The 21,809-nt window shown below is 38.5% G+C and overlaps 1 protein-coding gene across 3 annotated transcripts in view; it reads left to right on the forward strand.

Moving 5' to 3' along the window:
* Nucleotides 1–21,809, forward strand: part of NRG3 (neuregulin 3) — a 342,153-nt gene that overhangs the window by 258,617 nt on the left and 61,727 nt on the right. For 2 of the 3 annotated variants that reach the window (XM_062496410.1, XM_062496411.1), the window contains exon 4: nucleotides 20,811–20,834. In XM_062496410.1, the coding sequence (XP_062352394.1) occupies nucleotides 20,811–20,834 (24 nt within the window). Of the gene's footprint in view, nucleotides 1–20,807; nucleotides 20,835–21,809 lie in introns of all 3 variants that reach the window. The other variant, XM_062496409.1, reaches the window with a different exon arrangement.

Raw genomic sequence — 21,809 nt, forward strand, 5'->3', positions numbered from 1 at the left:
CAGATCTTTCCACATTTCCCTGCAGCACAGCACCTTCAAGATGGACAAGGTGGATGAGATTTTTTTTAAAAAAGTGCTTTTGTAGGAGTTCTTTTTACTGCTGTTGTTATTTTAAAGTGTTTTGTTTTTTTTTCTGTGTACTGTGCAATTAGTTTTTCCTCAAGTGAAGAGACTTGCTAAAATGAATTCCAAATGAGCCTTTGCTTGCCCAGAATAAGACCTGGAGTTCTCCTGTGTGTTTCAGCTTCCCAGCTGAGTTTGTCCTGAAAGTGAAAATTCCTGAAGCTTAAAGTCAGAATGAGATTTACTAAGATGAGAATGAGATTTACTCAAACCTTAAAATAAAAATTACTCATGTTTTGAGGGGTCAAAAATAAAAAGGTATCAAAAGAGGCTTGATCTTCCCTGCCTTCCAGTCATGACCCTCAATCAAGTGGTTTTGAACAACCAGGCTGAGTTTTTCTCCTTTTGATATCTTATATATAAATATTCCTTCTTGAGTGCTGACATAAACCAACATTTTTAGTACTCACAGCTCATCTTTACAGTGTGCATTACTTTCAGCAACCCATCATTGGCTGACAAGTTGCCTGTTAGAGCTTCAGTCCTTAGAATTACTCCACTAAAACCGCTCCAAAAATTCTCCAGTTTGATTAGTCCGAGTATCATCTGCACATTTTCCGCTGAAAAATTTCTCTGCTTTGCTTAGTGAAAATTGGTCAGTTTTAGGGAGAAAATGTGTATAACTAAGAATGTGTACAACTTAGAATCCTTTGCCTAACATCTACGTGTGCTGAAAACCATTTAAAGTTGATTGCCAGCGGAGAATTTGAATAAGTTTGTTCTAAGGGATAGGAAGTGCACATTGAAAATCTGTGGCATGTGTGTTTTGTCCTAGCTGCTGTGGGCTTTTGCTTTTTCTCTACAGTCAGTGCCTCATTGCACCATAGTACTGTCCTCAACCCAAAACACAGGAGGAACAATATGAACGTAATTCACCCCCATAATACCCTTCAGTGCCTACAGAGACTGGAGCTGACAGATAGTTTGGAGAGCAGGATGGCAAATGGCCTGTCTGAGCAGAAGAGAGAGAAGCAGCAAAGGAAATATTATTGCCAAGAGTGATAGTAAAGTTTGAAAAGTAGCAAATGGAGCTTTGTACTAGGCATTAGCTGAGAGAGTCTTCAGGAGGACATAGTTTGGAAAAAGATGTGATCAGAGAATGAATTAATATTACTGCCTAACCACATCCTATTTTATTCTTCACACAAAATCCCTTACCAGCAGATTAAATGTGGTAGGAGTAGGTAAATATTTCAGCAGTACATGGTTGGTTCAAAAAACCACAAAACAGAGTCAGGTTTTAGGAAGAGTTTTGTGGTGGTTTAATTGTGTAAGACAGTGGAGCAGCAGGGGTAGGAGGCCAGGAGGAGCAGGTGAAAAGTCGTTCTTAGTGTGATGGATGGGAACAAATTCGGTGTTCAGGTCCGCAGAGCCCTGCCTGCTGTTGCTGCCTTGGGCTCAGGGTCTGGCTCCGGGGTCAGGCACATTGCTGACCAGGGACTTCGGGATGCTCTGAGATTCCTGAGTGACTTAAATTGCCGGCCATAAAAAGCTAGAAGTGAAAGAAGAGTTAGAACAGAGGCAGCTGCTTGGTCAGTGCAGTGGAATGTTAATCCCTAGGTGATGGCCACAGGGTGTCCTGATTTGTATCTGCTCCTCCCTAGCTCATGGTAAACTCAAAATGCCCTGTACTGCCAGAGCTGTTAATGAGAGCTGTGTTCAGCCAAGGCTGGCTCTTGGTACAGAGTCCCAATCGAGAATTCAATTCAAAGCTCTCCTCTATACCATTATTTTTATTTAAGTGATTTTGACTGATAAAGACTAAAAAGCAACTGCATGAAATTGTTGTGTTTGAGTGGGACTGCTTTGGTCCTTTATTGTGGTCTCCTGTTCATAACAAAAAAAGCATACACAGAGGGGTTCTCATTTGGGCAGAGTGTGGTATTTACACTGTAAAAGTTAGATGTCAGAATAAGTGAAGTGACTGGGAAGCAGCAGTGTGTGCATCCTGAAACTGTGACTGTAAATGAAGGAGGAGGTTTTGTGTGCAGAATGGCATGAGCTGAGATCCTGACATTGATACCAATCTAGTTTTTGTTGTTACACAAGCTGACCAATACAGTTGCTACTTTTTTATTGGGAGCTGTTCAGAAAAATGGCTGTTCTTTTCTGCTTTAACACATGTTGGCTTAGAAAACTAACTCTGAGGCATGCTTTGGTCAAGGAGAAAAGTACTACTTTTATCCATGTCAATACTGGGAAATGCATAATGTATTTTTCTGAAGAAGTTGGTCTGAGTGAGGAATTTTATTTTGTTCCACGTTTTTCTGTAGACTTGAATCTGTTGTCCAGCAGTTTGATTGACTGATGCAGCTTCTGGTTGATATGCATCCAAATGTACTCTTGCACTTGTGTTATTATCCATAAATCTCTCAAGCCTTAGGTAGTAGCAGCTGCACCAATATTTGAATATAAAATAATGTGTCTGCTCTGTAAGAATGCAGAATCTCACATGCAAAAGTAAAGAGAAAGTGTGAAATTATTAGAGGAGTTTGTGTGCCTGTTGATATTTAATAATATTTAGGCTCCTATGCCTTAAGTAATTTATTAAAATTATACTTAGACTGTGTGAAAATTAACTTCTTAATGCCTCTGACAGACCCAGAAATAAATTAATGGCTGCTGTACATTTTTGTACATAGTTTTAGGGCTGGGAGTTCTTTCCCTCTCTCTTTTGAATCCCAGGTGATATTTTTAGTGTTTGCTTTGGCGTGGTTATCTTGGTGGTAGATAGGATATCTGAGAACAAACACTGAACTGGAAAGCTGATAATGGATAGAAGGTAAGATGAAAACTGCTTGGGTGAGATAGCAGTGTTTGTATCTGATTCCCTTTCCAGCATCTGGTTGGCACAAGAAGAGGGACTGTTACTGGAAGATTTTATGGATCTGTTCAGGGTTGTGGAGGAACATTAGACCCCCCCAAAACTGTACAGAATTTTTCTGGAATTTGTCCTGAATTTACATATGTTCATTAGGACTGTTTCTGAGTGCAAATCCTGCAAATGGGTGACAGAGGCCAGAGCTCAACCAACCCTATATAGAAATTCTGCTTTCATGAGACTTCTTTCCTATCAAACCTATCATGGTACCTACTTTTTGGCCATTTTCAGAGTAGGCAATCAAAAATAAATTAAAATAAACTTGTAAAATAAAGCAAAGTAAACTAGTATCTTTCATATGGCAGGTTAAATTACAGGCTTTTCCTAGTCTGAGTATACCAGGAAAATTAGGAGACTGAGAAATGAGTACAGCAGAGAAAACGAGGGCTGTCAGTGTATAAATATAAGTGTTGCCACAAAGCACTTGGATATGGAGTGTCCCATGACTTAGATGCTTATTGCTAATTGTCATTGACAGTACTTTTAAATTATTATACCAGTTTTCTGACTGTATTATATGAGTTTTAATCCAGCAATTTCTGATTTGACCAATTAATCTTGTGCTGCAAAGATATTTTATGAAGTTTTAATTTGCTCACGAGAGATTTATTTCATGTGGGGCTGTATGACTTTCCAGGATCATTTCTGCATTTCACTGTGCACTGTGCTGTCCTGTGGCTGAATGAGGAAATACCCAAGCAAATTCAAGATTATGTAGGTCAGGTTGTGGAAGCAGTTTAGCTGCAGCAGCACAGAGCTCAGCAAAAGCCAATTAATTTGCATGTTTGTAAATACTGGTATGCCTGCCTGCCCCTCTCCCTAAAGAAGAAAAGCAATTTTGTCCATCTTCCACCTTCACAGTCCCTTTTCAACATAATTTACATGTATTATTCACAGCTCAGTTTCTTTACAGCCTGTCCTTACTGCATTATTCTAATCTGGTTTGAGTGCATCAGAAATCTAATGACAAAAACACAAAGTTCAAGGTCAAAAAGGGTGTTTTGGCCCATGAGAATATCTTCAAAAGTAAATAAAGAATAAATCCAGAGCACAATGATTCTGCAGTTTTATCACCGTAGAATCACTTCAGGAAAAGAACTGGGTTGCTGTCTTCTATAAACTTCTCTGTGAGTGTGTTAAACTTCCCTAAAAAGCTTTTTTCATTAACATCTAATTAAGTAAAGTGTTCTGTTCTCTTATTGCCCTTATGCTCTCAAAGCTCCTTTTGGTATCCCTGTTCAACATGCCCTTTAGGAAATAAGTTTGATTGGTTTTCTAGTCTTCCATGTAAGTCTCCATTTTGCATCATCTGTTAAAATAAAGGCTTTGTGTCTGTTGCATATAATATTAACATTAGTTTTGACCCAAGGGCTTAGCCAGAACTGAACATTCTGTGAAATTAGCAGTTAGGAGAACAAGCTGGCAATACTTGGGTATCTTTGATGCAGTTATGGTTACAAAAAAAAAAGAGCAAATTCTCTTGTCTGAACAGAAGGAAGTTGTTCACAACTCCAACAATGAGGCTGCCAGAGAGATGCCTTTTGTCATCATTTTTTCCTAGGCTCATACTCTGCCGTATTGATCTCACTCTCCCCTTAAGTGAAAAAAAAAAAAAAAACCAACCAGAATAGTATTCTAACCTGTTTGTCTGCCTTCTTTTTTATTTTATTTTATGTACCATATATCTGAGGTAAAATATAAAGCTTTATTTAATCTGGCCATTAAAAAAAAAAAAACAACCAAAAACTATTAATGTCACCAAATCTTACAGTTGTGCTTTCAGATGGGCAAAATATCTCTCATTTCTAAATATCTGTGTCACTGCTGATTGATTTCCTTAATACACTTTGCACAGCTGTAGCAAATTACTATTTTTTTTCCTAAGTCACACTTTATGCTTGAAACTGCTCTTGAAAAATCACTATGAGCTCTGTGGAAGCTGCTATTGTAATAATTGTAACCAGTTGTATAAAATTATGCTGTCATGCTGTCTTTTCCAATTAAAGTTATAACATTTTTGTATGGGATTTAAAAATCTATATAATAAATTGGAGGGAATGGATCCTTGACATTTCTATTAAAAAGCAAATTATATTTCTTCATGGCATAACTTGAGAAAAAAATACAAGCAGTCAGCCTCTTTTTCTAAGATGAAAATACACTAAAATAAACCATTTAGCAGTGAACTGCAGTGCAGAACAGCTGTAAGGATTTTACCTCTCCATCACAAAAAGCATCTTTTCCAGCTACATTAAACACTCCCTTCAAGGGAAGAACCAGCACACACAAATCTTTATCTGCTGGTACCAGCACCTTGTGCTGCCCATTGCCATGTGTCCTCAAGTTTGGCTTCCTTAGCATTCCAAATAAGAGTGGGACAGTGCCTGACAAGGCCAGGCACAGGGTGTGCTATCCATTCTCGTGTTTAACGTGGCTGCTGCTCCCCTTGGAAGCAGGAGTGAGGTTGTGGCAGAGCAGAGCATCCTCACACTGAAACTTTTGCAGTTGCTTAAATTACCACTGCCACCTTAGCCCTAGTAGCACATGTGAAAACATGGGAAGCCACGTTCCAGTGTGTGGGATTTTATATAAAAAGCAACAGGAGCACAAAGAGAGAATTCAATGGCCATGGGCAGAGAAAGTACAAGTTACCACATCTTGGGAAAAGCAGTGAATGGGATACAAAGCTGTAGCATCCTGAAACATTAACTTTGCTGAGATGGATGCCAATTAATCTGATTCATCTTACTCATTGTGGTGGAGTTTGATTTGTATTATTATTGTTATGATTCATTTTCCCTTTTACTCTACATGTATTTTATTTAGTTGTGTCCAGTTAGATGTGGCGCATTTTTGGTGAATGCATTTCATAGAAATAGCCTGTTCTCCCTCACCCCAGTTCTGGGGATGTCCAAAAGCAGAAACTGGGAAAAATGATCTGTAGTAGGCTCTAGATAGAAGCATTTATCCTCAAAATGGCAGTTTCTTACGACACTGTTTATAAACAGTTTAAGTGTTTTGTTTTGGTTTACTTGGTTATTTTGCCCCGCAGTGTGTTTAAATTTGTTAAAAGCAGCCTAATGGGCTGTAAGAAAATGAAAATGTGCAATTGCAGAGGAGATAATCAGGCTCCATCACAGTGTCACTGCCTTCAAGTCAGGCAGACTAGGGCTGTGTGCCTTTTTTATGGCATTTGTCATATCTGTCTGTCTCCAGACACTTATTAGAGATTTGTATGTGTATGGCTCTACCACTGACTGAGTCTGTCTTCTAGAAAAAAGGTTTATGTTGCAGTCCTCAACTTATATTAATTCTTTAGCAAGCACTTGTTCAGGGACTGTGACCATTGTTAGGCATGTATTTACTAATTCCTATGCAGTTACTCTGCATATACTTGAACTCACTGCAGTTGCAGACTGAACAGGAAAGAGAAGTCAGCAAGACATCAAAATTTCTATTGTAAGTTGTTCAAGCAATTTAAACAGCATTAGAAAAAATAACAAAAAAAAAATTTAAGTATTTGTGTTATAATGTCTGTGCAGCAGTGTTTAGCACCTACACAAAAGACAGAGAAAAGCACAGCATATGACTGCATTTCTTGTATGACTCTGTGTGTACATAACCTGTAATTACCACAAGGAGATTTTTTAAAAGTTGCTTTTAAAGAAGTGCAATTTTAAGACCTCTGTCTTGAATTTTATATTCCTTTCTAAAACCAAAATATTTGTATTCTAAGAATTGTTCTTCAGTGCAGAACTTGGTTATAGAAAAGAGTTAGATTTTTAAATGTTTTGATATACTTTATCTGTAAGTTGTTGCACAAATATGATGGGAACACATTTTCTCTTACATTCTCTCTGGTTTATAATTCAAGATATAATCTAGTTAGTGGGGCAGAAATTTCCTTCATAGGCAGAAGGGATTTAAGGAAAATTTACTGCTTCATTGTGGCAGTTTGCTCACAGCTGGACTGGCAGTGGGGCAAGCAGCTGTGCCGGCAGCACAGTCCTCGCTGCACCTCTTTGGGTGAACTTGCACTTTTCAGGGCAGATCTTGTGTTTTCCTGTCCCTTGAGGAGTCTGACTCAAAGGCTCCAGTCATAGCTTGTTACCTCCTTGTTGTTGCTTAATGGATTGAGGCTTTTTGTTTTGTGTCTGGTGGTTCTGACAGCACCAATAGGTACGTGATATATTTTTTTTTTTCTCTTTTAAGATGCTGTATTTTATAGGAATGTAAGAAGTGGTGGTGGAAGCAGTGATCAATTTTTTTAAAAAGTATTTGAATGCCATTTTTTGAGTGAAATATTGCTGATCCAGTATAGTAATTGATAGATGTTCCAATGCCTGTCAGGAAATTGCAGCTGTATGGAATGATGGCCTGGAAAATATGTCAGAGATGTCATTGGGTCTATAAATACGCCAAGTGGATAAATATAAAGGAAATATAAGAATGATTGAAGCTGAAAGATAATGTTTGTGCAAGAATGAATGGATTTAAGTTGGTGCAGTATGAATTTAGACTGAAAACCAAAGGAAAATTCTTAGACATTAGAAAAATCAGGTTCTACACCTTGAAGCTTAAGATGGATTTAAGACCTCAGCTGGGCAGGATAATATGATAGTACGGGGGGCTCAGATGAGCTGCCTTTTGCCTTCTGCAGTTGCTGGATCTCCAAAGAAATTTCCCCCATGAGAGTACAGACTCCAGCTGTTGGTGCCCTGTGAGCTTTCTGCTCATGCAGCTGTTTGGCAAAAGTAGGAGTAAACATCTCGGCAAAATGGATGTTTCAGGGCAAATGTAGGTGTCTGAAAGCTGACCTGATGGACCTGGCAGGAACAACAATGTCAAAGAACCAGCTTCAGGAGCACGAGGTGTTCCTAGACTGTGATAATTCGTGTGTGGCTGTTGTTCTGTGCACCAAAGCTAGGTGCAGGTGTTCCTGCTTCTGTCTGTCTGAACGTGTGAATGTGAGGCTTGGTGCAGGAATCCCTTGCCCCCACAATCTAGATGTTACCCCAAAGAAATAAAGTTGTCAAGTGAACTTACAAGAGGTATGAGTCTAAGATGACTGGTTTCCAATTTGAAAGTGACTTCAACTTTGTTTTACAAAGTTAAAGGTATTGAGATCTTTTACAAAGGGATTTAGGTGCCTAAGTTTGGTTTTAATCATGTGTTAAGCTCTCTTTTCTGTTTTATTTAAGGGAAGAAAATCTCTAATCCTCAATGGGAAGGGCATTTGTCAAATGAAAAATAGAGACAGTGGGTTTTCAGCTTAAAATATTCTTGGAGTTAGTTATATGCAGTGCACAGCTGCAGAACAAAGGAGGAGACAGCAGTTTGCAATGGACTGCTGTTTTCCTTTGAGGGAACCGTGTTGCTGCTGCTGACGGTGTTCTCTGGTACTGCAAGCTACTCAATTCTTCACAAACGTGTCTGGAGAAAAAAACTTATCTGCATACTCGGTAGAGGTAAATGGTTTTGTAGCAAAGTAGGAAGTACTTATTCATTGATGCCGGGGTATTTACTGATCCTTTATAAAGCTGCTCTGAAATGTAAATACCTGTTTCTGCTGCTGCTGCTGTTGCCAGTTTAAGCAATCCAGTCCCTTGTTTCACACAGATTTCAGACCATATTTGAATTAATGGACTGAGGAAGCAGCAGGATGAGATTGTTATTCTGTACAGCATTCTGGGGAAAAGGACTGCTTCTGGTAAATGTGATGAGTGGATCAGCTGACTGGGAAGATCTGCAGCCAGAGTCCCACAAAATACAGATAATACTTTACCAGAGCTTCGCAGCTCCTTGGAAAAGCAGTATTTTTCTTTCTTTAAATATTCTGGAAAAGGAAATATTTGGATCAGCAGAATAATCTAGAGTGCTGTTTTCTGACCCAGCCATGTTCCAAAGCAAAAGTACCATGGCAATCTGATAATTGAATTTGGTTAGAGTGATGCAGGTGGATTCTACTCACTGGGCACCAACCTTAGGCTGCCCGTCATCTCCATTCCATTGTAAGGGGACTTGTCTTTCTCACTGATTATAGCACCTTTGTATCCCCTTTGCAGCCCTGCCACCAGTGTAACAGTAAAATAGAAGTGTAGCTAGGGAAAAAGAGACCACAGCTGGACTTCCCAGTTTTGAAGCTATATGCAGGCAAAAGACAATAAATAACAGAAACAAAAAACAAAACAAAACAAAACCCCTCAGTTTAGCCCACTCAGCTTCCCAAAGCTTGCTGTGAAATCATAGCTTTCATCTCAAGTCAGCAGACATTCTGCTTCAGTGGGGTTTGGAGCAGACGCTGGAAAATTGTGCTGCTAAACTTTGGCACCTTTCCCCCATCTCCTAGGTTATTTATCCTGCTGATCTTATTCGCTACCTGAAATTCCAACTCTTGAGCATAAATCACAGCAGAAGTGTCTTTGTCTCTTTTCCATTCACTATATCGAGCTTTGTGAGCATATTATTGTGTATTTCACATCTTTATGACTATTTCCTCTGTAAAAATATGGAACTTTTACATGCAAAAAAATTGGAATTTTTCATGGAGGATTCCAGCACAGCAGCCATGGTCTTATCAGTTGTGAGGTCACTTGCCAGTTTTTGCCTCAATTTAGCAGGCTGTGTTGGCAGATAAAATGCAAGTCCATTTAACTCACCTTTTTGTCCATGTAACTGTATTCATAAATGAATGAATTTACAGTGCAGTTTCATCTAGCGAAGAAAAAAAATATTCATAGGGAGCAGGATTTCTTATTTTCCTTCTGAAATGCTGATATATTATGTATTTCTCTTGTAATTTGAAAGCGTTTTCTTCTATTTGGGTCCCATACACCTTTGGTTTTCCGACTCACTGAAAAGGTAAGATCTTTCAATACAGTATCCTGTGTTTCTGCTAGAAATATCCTGTAGCGTTTTCTAGAGATTTTATTGGAATTTACATGTGAGATGCAATAATTCTCACTTTGTCACCGCATACATGGGTAATTTCTCAGAGTGAGACATTTTAAGGGGGAAATCCTATTTCATGAGGCTAGCATGTTGTCCAAAGACTTTGTAAGTTGAAGCTCTTGTAGTGTTCTCATTTTCCTCTTGTACAGACCTTGGTTCAGAATTCATTTACCTCTCATGTAAAAAATGATTTCCGTAGCCTTGGCTCTAGTGATGGTAAGGAAAAGGGGAAAAAAACCAAAACCCTAAACCAGATGTTTTCTGTATTGGTTTGTGTTTACTTTGAGCGATATAAGTGCTGTGGACAGCACAGGGACTGACAGCTGACGTATTTTAGCCGTGCCTGGGGATTTCTCTGCCCTCTGAAGTGTGTGTGCACTGCTGGTTGCCTTGCTCTGGAGTGGTGCTTGCACTGGGTCGGTTCTTACAGGTCTCACACGGTGCCCGCTCTGCTGCCTCACCCGTTGGCACAGCTCAAGAGTTGCTCGGTGTGAAGGAAGGTGCAGAGGTGTAAAAGGAGGGCTCTTCTTTCCACATCAGTGGCTTATAAAAGTGGAATAGCTCAAAGAGCAGTTAAAAGTTGTGACTTCAGCTCACAACTTTGCTCTGAGCAAAATCCTACTGATTTGAAACAAACCATAAAAAAAAACAAAAAAACCTACAAATCTAATCAGGTTATGACATTATTTTATTTTATTTCCATTTTCTAGACTATCCTACAAAACTAATTTGCTTTCTGACACATCTAGTTTGTTGTAGCGGAAAAGAATACAGACCTTCCTTTTGCCCTGTTTTTGCTTGTCAAAATAATTTATGCCCTAGTAGTAAGGTCTTATAGGGGAAACATTGTATTCCTCAATACTGTTGAGATCTAAATCAGAGTAAGATGAAGTGTCTCAAACCTGGAAGGAAAAATATCTTTGATGGGGGAATGTTTTGTGAGATTTATTGGGACCTATTAAATCCTTTCAGGCACCTTAAAGTTTGTGGAATGGAGATGAAACAAGAAGAAAGGAAACAAGTGCACTTTGATCATCTGAAGCACAGGTTTACTGAGGTATCTCACAGGAGACAGGCCATAGCAGCTCTTTCAGTCTTCTGTGAAGTCTTAAATTGCGCGTTCACCTAAGCCACTTTGCCTAGAGTTAAATAATGGTTTGTGTCTGAATGCTGTAGAGTGAATTTCCCCCCTCTTTGCTCCTTTCTTGTGCTGTTCTGCCTGCGGGGTGCTGCAGGAATGTGAGCTGGGGGCATCAGCACGAGGCACCGTCCTGGTGGTTCTGGTTTGCATCTGCCTCTGCACAGGCAGTTCATTTGTTGGATTGGCTCTGAGAGGGCAGTTACACTCCATGAGTTTAATATTTCTGTGCATGGGGTCCTTTGGCACCATTCTCACATTATATTCCTAACAATTAATTGCAGCACATCACCATATACGAATGAGGGCAAACAGCAGCTTTCATTTTGCTGCTCTCGCTGTAGGTGATTCTGGGTTGTGTGCACATCATAGGCTTTTTATTTTGCTGGTGATAGATGCTAATGATTCTTTTTATCACAGCCCTGTCTGCTTTAAATTTCATGGATGAGTCATATTGTTCATTCTCAACGTTAAGGATTTCAGACCATCTTTGTTATGGGTAGTTATAGTAGTTAATATTCTAATGTATTCATGGTAGTAAAGGATTTGAACCCTTAACAGTGTTCAAACAGATAAGCAGTTAAGTGATTTTCCCACTGTTTCCTACATATCTGGAGTCATAAATTCATGGCTTGCATCTAAAATTACACAAGATGCTCAGACTCTGAGGAAAATCATTTCTTGCCATTCATTTTTGCTGCTACTTGTTTGTTTACATTATTAGCTGATGACTTCTAAGCAGAATATATTTCCATAAGCAAGGCAGGATAGGCATGGCAGAATGCCATGATTGCATTTGCATGACTGTATGGTGTGGGACATTATTTGTTATACTGTCTGTGGGTCATAAACACACCTTGGTCTGATGCTGTCAGGACACATGTACCAGCACCCACGGTCAAATAGAAGTGGCACTTGAGGTGCTACAGCTCCAGGTAAGAGAGGCATTTCCTTAGTGCCTTGATACCTCAGCTCTGTAGCTTTGACATCTCAACAAATAACTCATCTTAGTATCTCACTTCAAAAGTCTGTCATTTCCAACACGGTGCTCTGTGCACCGCAGAGCTTTGTCCAAGTCACAGTGCTTCCCCATCAGACCTGCCTGGGTATTGATTAGCTTGAACAAATCATCCACAGATGTCAAGAAAGCATTTCAGCTTAGAGGAAAACAGAGCTCTTCTGTTCCCATCTTCTGATTGGGGTTTGATGTCATAAGCAAGCTGACAGTTCCCAGTATATTTCCATTAGGGCTGCTTGTACGGTGCACCAAACTCAAAGGACCGAGTTTGGCAAAGGCATCTGGTAGGTGACTTGAGAGAGCACTCAGATTTGAGTACTGAAATGGTCTGTCCTTCAATGAGCCTTTTTATCAATCTGAAAACACTATATCGCAAAATATTCACCTCAGGTGTGTGTGTTTACTCACCAGCTTTAAATGAAATGTTTCCATGGAAGCACAAAATGTCTCGTAGAAATTTTCCAGTTAACAAAAAGAAACCAGAAAAAAGTAGTTTCTCTACCACTTATACATTCCTGAACTTTTGTCTGTAATATTTAACACCACATAGAGCATGAATGCAGAGCAAGCTGTGCTGAGTGTGTGCATGGCTTGCACGCTGTGTCAGCAAGCAAATGTGCATCAGCTTTTCAAAAGAAACCACAATGCTTTAGTTGAATTATAAAATTGTTAGAGGGGCTTAGCACTGAAAAAAAGGAGAGATGAGCCTAGGTTAGTTCCCTGCTCTGTATTTTGCAGACATGGGAGAATTGCACAGTAATGGGAGTATTTTTGTGAACTGCCATTCTGTATTTCCTCCCTTGAATCATAAGAGATGTTGGACAAAGGCTGTGTTTTCTGATAAAGTTCACTGCAGTAGTCTTTAAAGCTCTCAAGTGTGTATCCCTGTGAAACTGGAAGGAATAACAAAAAGGAGTGATGCTGCTCTTTTTCCTCACCAAATAGGGCAGATCTACATAGCTGAGAACGACCTCTTTTAAATTAAACCCTTTTAAGCACCCCACGCTTGTGGGATTGCTTATTTGCAGCTGGATCTGAGGCATAAGGGCACTTCCATGCCTGCTTTCCTAGAGACAGGACTCAGTGAAATTTGGAAGAGCATTGTAGGTCTTGGAGTTAAACTTGTGATGGTTCAGGACAGTGGGTTGAGAGACTCTGACATACAGAAGTAATTCCCTGTAAGACAGCAAATTTGATTTAAAAAATGATAAAATTATGATGAAAACTTTATGCTCTTGTATTGTCTTCTGAGCCTGTAATGCAGAACTGCTGGAAATGAGGCTCAGTAATGCAGCCACTAACACCATCTGCAAAAAACGTGCACAGAGTATTTGGAGCAAGTTTAAGTAATTCTCTTTCTACATCTTAAGTTATTTTAAATGAAGCAAGGATTAAAATTAAGCACAAGAAAGTGTACAGAAAATATAGCTGTCATTGTCAAAATTGGATTCCTAAAGAAAAGTAGATTCCCAAATCACACAGATAAAAAACAGCATCTTTCAGAAAGGTCTGAGTCCTACATCTCTGAGTCTCTCAAGTTCTTTGCTGCAAAACTCAGTCCAGCTATCTGGGCAACAAAGTATGGATATCAATAAATATATCAACTTTCTTGTCACTGGAGATATACAGTGAACAGCTTTTAAAACCTTCACTTAATATTGTAAAATCTTGGTGTAAATACCTGCACTCTGCTTCTGCCTGTTTGTTTTTGACTGCAGTAGAACTAAAGCACTTGAAACATTAGGGAATAAAGTTGTGGGGTTTTTTTCACAAAATTATGTACATTCCATATCCTGAAGTTGAAGACAGTAATTAGTTTTAAGAAATTGACAAAAACCTACAAAATTTTCTGTGCCTTTAGAGAGCAGTAAGCAGGATTGCATCTGAAACATTTTCTTGTAGTAGGCAAGTGAAGGACAGCTTAATGATCTGTGGAAGGAATAAAGTAACATTTAGCGTGAAAAATGTTTATTAAATGTCATATGTTCATAAGATGAGGGAGCTATTAGCAATTCATTTAATGTTTCTGTGAGGCTGGTTATATTTTACAGACCCATATTACCAAACACCCATTTGGAAGTAGTAGTGTGAAAATCCCAAGTAATTTCTAAGAAACTCACAGACTTATCCCACCCTAACAGCCATTTTGTGTCACTCATGTAACCAGAACAGGATTGTTTCATAAAATTGGACTCACAGAATGCTGCAGTCAAGTGAAAACTTTTACACCTATGACAAGATAAATAATCTAATTTATACACATGGTTCCAAAAACTTTGCAGATCACATTTTAGCAGTAATGAATGTGCTTTTGGGTTTTGACAGTAAATACGGTTCCACTTGCCTCTCCTATTTAGCTTTATGAGACCTTGTCACAACATAGCTGGGAAAGGACCAGTTTTACCAGTGTAGAGGTTGGCATTTCCAAAGGGCTCTGTGTTACTAATCACGCCAATTGCTGCTGAAGTTCAGTGGCAGTGCTTAATGACTGAGAACATCTAAGATCAACGTAGATAAATGCATTTAAACCCATTTGCCAGCATTCCTGCAGACCAAGGCAGTGTGATGCCACTGTGCACACTTGGAGCAGGCTCCAGACACTGGACCAGGATTTCATGCAGGACCAGTCTGAGCTCTGCAGGAGCTGTTGTGCTAATGAAATGACACAGATGATAGAAGAACATATTCCCACAGCCCAGTTCTCCCAGTGGTCCCTCAGTTGTGACAGTGCTGCAATCACCTACCATGCAGTTGAGATTGTTGGACAAATGCGGTCATTGTCATGTTTACCCAGGAAAAGAATTCAAAATTGTAGATCACATAGCTACAACAGTGTTTTGTTTTTGTGTAGTCCTTAGCACAATCAGAAAACCTGGTTTGTGGGGTTGGTCTCTTAGAGGGAAATATAAAATTAGTATGGTTTGTGGAGCCAGGTAAGGCTGGGGTGGGAAAGAAACTTTACAAAGGATGGGAGGCTTTAGTAAGGAGCAGGAACATAAAAAAAAAAAAAGTTACAGTTTTTGCAATTAGAATGCTAACACGGATTTACTGATCTGTCAAAACTGCATAATATCAGAGAAACCTTGATTTTTCTGGGAATATTTCTCAGACTCATTGGCTATAGTAGGTTGTGCTGATGTCAGTAATCAAGTAACCAGACTGTAATGTGCAATGTTCACTGCAGGCTCATTGTGCCAGGGGAGGTTGATCTCACAGTGATCACACAGGTTTGTCATTTCCAACACACATTTAGAACAAGCCTCATAAATAACCTTGTCAGCATCAGCTATGAGGTCTATCAGGCAGCTTCATTTGCATTTGATGTAGTTACTACTTCTGATAGAAACAGGATTATGTTTTTAGCAAATAAAGTAAGAAAACATCTCCCAGTTGTCTGAGGGGAGACAAAGTGTTTTGTGTGGACATCCTGTTTGCTTGCTGGTACTCTGGGATGAATTAAAGCCCTTGTATGTGTTGAACACTTGTGTTGATTTATGAATGCTAAGAAAATCAGTAAAAGTATGTCTCCATATAGCAGCAACATTTAATATCTACAAGCTTTCTCATCTCATTGCTGAAAACAATAGGTTATTCAGAGAAAAATAAAACTGCTGCATTTGTCTGACACCTGATGATAAACATTTTGGCCTGAATCTGGTAAAACTCTTAAATACATTCTGCAGGTGTTTAATAAACTTAAAAAATAAAATATCAGTAAGCTACTCACTGATTTGAAATTAGACATGTTTATTTCTTCTGCTGAATTAATAGCCATAGTAGTAAAAATTAATCAGTACTGATTTACAGTATTGTGAATATTATTGCTTATGTTGCTTTGTGAGATTAAGTTCTTTCCATTAATATCCAACATAGTGCCTCAAAGAGAAGTAACTTTTTTTTATTAGCTGCAGAGATAATTCAAGATCTTAAAAATGAATACAAAAGAGAAAAGCTTAATTCTCTGAGTCTGCATGCTGCAGATGAGGTAAATAGTTGAAATTTCCAAGTTGTCGTGAATCTGAACATGCGAGCATTGCTATTGTTTATTTGTAGAAGCTAGACACAATCTTTCCACTTCTGCAACGAAAATCACAGCCACAGGCTTTAGTTATTCAAAGGAAAAGAGAATCAATAGTTTATGCCATTATTCAGCACTCTATATAGTTTATATAACAAGAGGTTTTGATGGATATTTTTCAAGTTTTCCTTTGTTATGGAATTGATAGTGGGCAAGAGGATCCTGTTCTTAGGCTGTGCTGTGATCTTTCCACAGCCACATGAATACTCACAGCAAGCCTAGGGTTTTTTCCCCTCCTTTTTATTTTTTTTCTTTTACAAATAAATGGATAAAGCAATTAACCTTTACATTTTGTCTTCATAATTTACTTTTATACATTGAGGACTTCAGTTTGGTTTAAAGTAAAATTAACTGCATCTGTGCAAAATGGAAGTGTAAATGTTCTTCCATCATTTACTCTGAGAATATAGCAGACTGTGAATTGTTTTTATGGATTTATGACCTGCTTTCTTTCTAAGTTGTTACCATTTCTTTAACTGTGATTTATGTTTTCACCAAAAACAGACCAAGGATCTTGTAAGGGATGTGTGGATGTATGATTTTCATTATTGTGTCTAGACATAGATGGGGCTAATTACCAAAATATTCTGTATGCTTACTATTACAGCAGTTAACATGAAGTGAACAGCCTATCTATTGCCAGGGAAATTTTTAGTCTGGAAAAATTTTAGTACTCCTCTTTATCAGAGAGGGTAAAAGGAAGGTCCAGGTATTAGCAGATCCAAGATCATCTCGGGATTTAGTTTGAGCCATATTTAAATGTCTCAGAAAGGGAAGTTTCTGTCATGTGTTGCTATGAAGGCATTTTGAAAAATCAGTAGTTGAACTATTTTGATTTTATGTCTCTGATTCCCCTGAACAGTATCAATCAGTTTTCCAACCCCTCCAAACATTCTGTAGAGTACTTCTGTGTAAATTAATTAGAGGAGAAATTACTAGAATTTCTACAAAGCAAACAGCAAAATCAAATTTCGTGCTCTTTAGTAACTGAGATTTTAAAAAATGCATTATCACATGCTGTTGCTTTTTCTTTTGGATATTAAAAAAAAAAAAACAAAAAAAAACCAGAACAACCAAACTCTGAGAGTCTGAGAGCATTGGTCAGTTTGCCCATGAGGAGAGAAGATAGAAGTAATAAACCTTTCCTACTGAATAGGAATCAGACAAGGGACAAATCCCTTGTCCCATTATTCTATGTGCTCACATGTAAAATGAAGCATCAAAAATAATATGCTTCTAAAAAACCCTATAGTTTCATATATATATGTATCTGTAACAGATTACAGATCTGGCTTTCACTTCATTAGATGTACAAATAGATGGACAACTATGTGCTACCAAACATCACAAAGAACAATGGATAAGAGAGCAGCACTTTGTGTCTTTAGGTGGTATCCTATTCTAGCTGCTTTATGAATGGAAGGATTTTCCATTATTTCAGACCCAGTTTTATTGGTCTAATACTTGTAAGTTAAACTTAGCCCAGTTCCTTCCATACAGGTAATCTGTTCAAGGTTCTTGAGCTGTCCCAAGGTAGTTCCCAGCATATTATCATATTGCATTTTGTGTTCAAGACAATCATCTACCAAGGACAATTTAACAACTCTTATGAGTTTATTTGAAGTGATAAATTTCATTTGCAGAGGAAAATACCTTGCTGCTCTGATTTCCTAAAGCTGTCTTCATGCCAAAGTCAGCTTGTCCTTAGAAAAGATTAAAATGTCTGTAGAGGTTTACAATGAGTACTTTCATGTCCAAGATTTTTCAGTTAGATGTACATGTTGAGTTTATATTTCTGTTCAGTCTTAATGTGACAAAGAAAAAAGTTGCAGCAACCACAATCCAGACACAAGGCAGTGTGTTGTTTTGTGGAGCACTAATAAATTAATCCATTAGTGACTGCAAATTTATTTTCTCTTCTCCTCGCTATCAAGTATTCACAGGTGTGTAAGTATTCAGACAGTATAAATTAAAAGGGTTTTAGTACTAGCAGCACATTAGCATAGTGCAAGGACCATAAGGCACTTTTTTCCCACATCAACATGAAAATGGAGAAATACTGATAAAATAAAACATACAAGCGAATAATCGTCCTATCTGAGAAATATATTAGTTTCTAAGAACATAGCAATACCAGAAAGAAGAAACCACAGTAACAGAAGGAAAATACAGTCACATTATTTGGTTAATGACCCCATCTTGTGGAGCAGTGCCCACGCTTCAGCACATTTATAGCTCTCATATGCACTTTTTTTTTTTTTTAATGGAGTCCATTACTTGGTGGTGAATTACTTGGCATTGCACTTGCTGTGTCCAGGGAAGGGCTCTGCAGGCAGTTCATCATTCGCAGAGCACGGCTGCACAGCAATAGAGCAGTCCTGTGTCACACCATGGATTGCCAGGGTCAGTGTTTTTTCACGTTTTAGTGTTCCGCTCGGTCTAAGGCCACCACCACAGCTCACATCCCACCACCCCTGCTGCCTGTTTCCTGCTGCCCCGTGTCTCACATGGACCTGCTGGGAGAGTTTCTTGCTGTTGTTGAGGGGGACAAACCCGTGTCCAAAGCTGGATTTGCAGCGCAGCAGTGCAAGTGAGAGCATTCTCTGGGCTGATGCCTGGTCACCAAGGGCTGGCCCAGTGCTGGTCATGCCAGCGTGTGCTGCATCTGCCAGAGTTACCAGTTCCTTGGTTTCTATTCCCAAAAAGCTGCTCACGGAGCTTGTTGAACTACACTTAATGATTGGCAGCTTGGATGTTTTATTGTAAAGGTTTATCCCGCTGGACGTTCTTTTACTGTAATCTGGGGAAATCAACTTTGTCAGCAATATATATTATACTGGTTGCTGAAGTTGTTTTCCAGGCACATGAGATAATTTAAATAAATCACCTGACATGCTCCCACCCTCTCCAGCTCCTGAACATGCTTCTCAGGAAGGCTCCACATATCCTTGATTCTCACTTATGTATAAATCACTCAAAGATGAACTGAATTTTTTTTTCAATTTTTTTAGAGGAAAGGTATCTTTTGTATCCACTTTCTGAGGAAGTAGTTTTTAACCACTGTTGGTTAACTCGAAGGGAGAATTGTAGGCGGCAAATGGAAAACATGTAGAGAAGGTGTATAGCCAAATTAGAAAAGAAAAATTGTTTTTTTCAGCTGTTCTACATAGACTTAAAATGATGATACTATATTATCTTCCTCTATGTGTCAATATCCTTAGTTCTTTGGAGACCAGATTAACATGCTTTGATCTCTGCTATCACTTTTTCAAGTAAGGAATTTTCAACTGCATTTTTATCTGATTTACAGAAGGATGCAAAGGTGTGAATTGCATGTAGATAACATTTGCAGATTTTGCAGGTACAGAAAATTAGGCGGTGAAAAAAGCTACAAATCTCTGTAAATACAATATGTTTGATGCACTTTTGATATATCTGATTTCATGCTTTTATAATAATTACATTCTTACAAAAATTTACGTTCCTGTCAAATCTGCTAGGGATGGTTGTACATTATATTTGTACGTTAATGCAAGAATACAGATTAGAAGATTGCTGTGTGGAATACATAGATGTATGATTTTGAGTTATGTATTTTCAAAAGGAAAGATTCATTTGTCACCAAACTTGCGTAACGTGCTTTTCCTAACACCATGCTAATAAGGTATTTATACCATATACCACCATCTTGTGTTCTTTGCTTTTGAAGTGCATACTGTGCCTTCTGCATGAAAATAAAATACGGAGCTTAGCAGCTGTTCCATAGATTTGTATGCTAAGTGAACTGAGCAAACTGATGCTCAGTGCCTTCTCCTGTGTGGATTGAGAGTCCAAAAGGTGAAGAATTCCCAGCATTTTCAACAGAAACCCAAATATTCCATGATCTCGTCACAGGTACCAGAGTTGGCAGTAAAATGAAGTGTTTGAACTAACTGTTGGGTTATGTTGGAAAATCTTTTAGCTTTGCCAGGTAGTTTTTAGAGGGCTCTGATGTGTCATGTAAAAAAAAATATACTTAGAAGCCCATGGGGAAATTTCATCAATATTCTAAAAGCGTTAAAATTTTCGCTTCACTTTGAGATGTCTTGAAATTCTTGCATCCTGTCTGTCTGATGGCCGAGTTGGGAACATGGCTTCTCTTTCCTGCTGTCAGATTTTCTGTTCTGCAGCAGAGACCAGACAGGAGTCACGTCGGGAGCAAGTGTGGCTGCTTGAGAGCTGCCAAACTCAGTGAAAGCCTTCCATTCATCTCTTCAGGTTTTGGTCCTTGACAGAGAAAATGAAAGAAAGAGCCTTGTCTAACTAAGGACTAATATGTTGAGAGAGGAGTTTCAGGGGGCTGGGAAAATGAAATCCCTTTAGGTAACTGGCTTGAACATGAAGTCAAATATAAAGGCATTCATGTCCTTCCCCAAATACACGTTGCTTCATGTGGCAGCTGAGTGCCCTAAATTCTACCTTAGGATTGCCTTTGAGGGGCAGGGTTGTGCCTTTGTTTTAGACCTGTACCCCCACTGTTCTGCAGCACTGCCATATCAAGGTGAATTTGTATTTTACTCTGTTTCTAACATTTTTGTCTTTTTTCTCTGTTTTCTTTTACATGCTTTCATGAGTATAGCAGACCATTTAGGAATTGAATTCATGGGTAAGTTTTAATATTTCTCCCTTTCATTTGCTCATATTTATCTTGGTCCCTTAGTCCAAAGAACATGGAAGTTAATGGGAAGACTCCCATGACCCCCACCACTGGGTTTTGGATTGGGTTCCTTTTATACTTACCGATTACATCTGAAATTATATGAAGGTTTAATTTTTTTCTTGGCCACTGCTATGGAGCTTAAAACCTACATAGTGATGTTTTAGTATTTCATTGGTATTTAATGAAACACAGCATAAAGGTTATGTGACCATATCATCCTGAGGAATAGTATTTTATATGTGATTTTAGGGTACTTTTTCCTGTAAAGGAAAGTAAATTCTAAATCAGATTTTTATTCTTTTGTTAAGATTTTGTTGTTAATTACAATATTAAATTTAATAAGGTTTAGTAAGGAACATCTTATAAAAGGTAATTCTCTCAAATCAGAGAAATACTTTTAAGGAAAGAGTCAAAGATCCATCATTCTGTGAAAAAGGTTAAACTGGTTAGGAAAAAGCTAAAAAAGGAGTGAGTCTGCTTCTTATGATTTTGGAAAGGAAAAGATGACGTTCTGTTGGCTCAGCTGCAGCTCTGTGATGTGTTCATAGCCTTATGGAATGACAGGCTTAACAGATCACCTCTCAGCTGGTGATCTTCAGACTTGAGCAAGCTGAGATCCATCTTTAATAGAGTTAGTGTTTCTGTGTGCAAGAACAGCTTGCATAAGCCATTAAATATGACTGAAAACACTGTAATAAAAAGCATGCAAATTCCTGCTGAAGTCACAAAACAGTAACTTTTAATGTGCTCTTTCCCTATGTTACGTTTTACTTGATTTTTTTTTAAGATTTTAAAAGTAAGAGCCTTATAATCCATTGATTTGAAGTGCTATTGTGGGGATTTTGTGGACCAGTTAAGTATAAATTGTCAAGGAGCCACTATGGTGATGAATATTAACTGCATGGCAGGTGCAGTAACAAG

This window comes from Cinclus cinclus, chromosome 7, assembly GCF_963662255.1.
Source record: "Cinclus cinclus chromosome 7, bCinCin1.1, whole genome shotgun sequence".
NCBI classification, from domain to species: domain Eukaryota; kingdom Metazoa; phylum Chordata; class Aves; order Passeriformes; family Cinclidae; genus Cinclus; species Cinclus cinclus.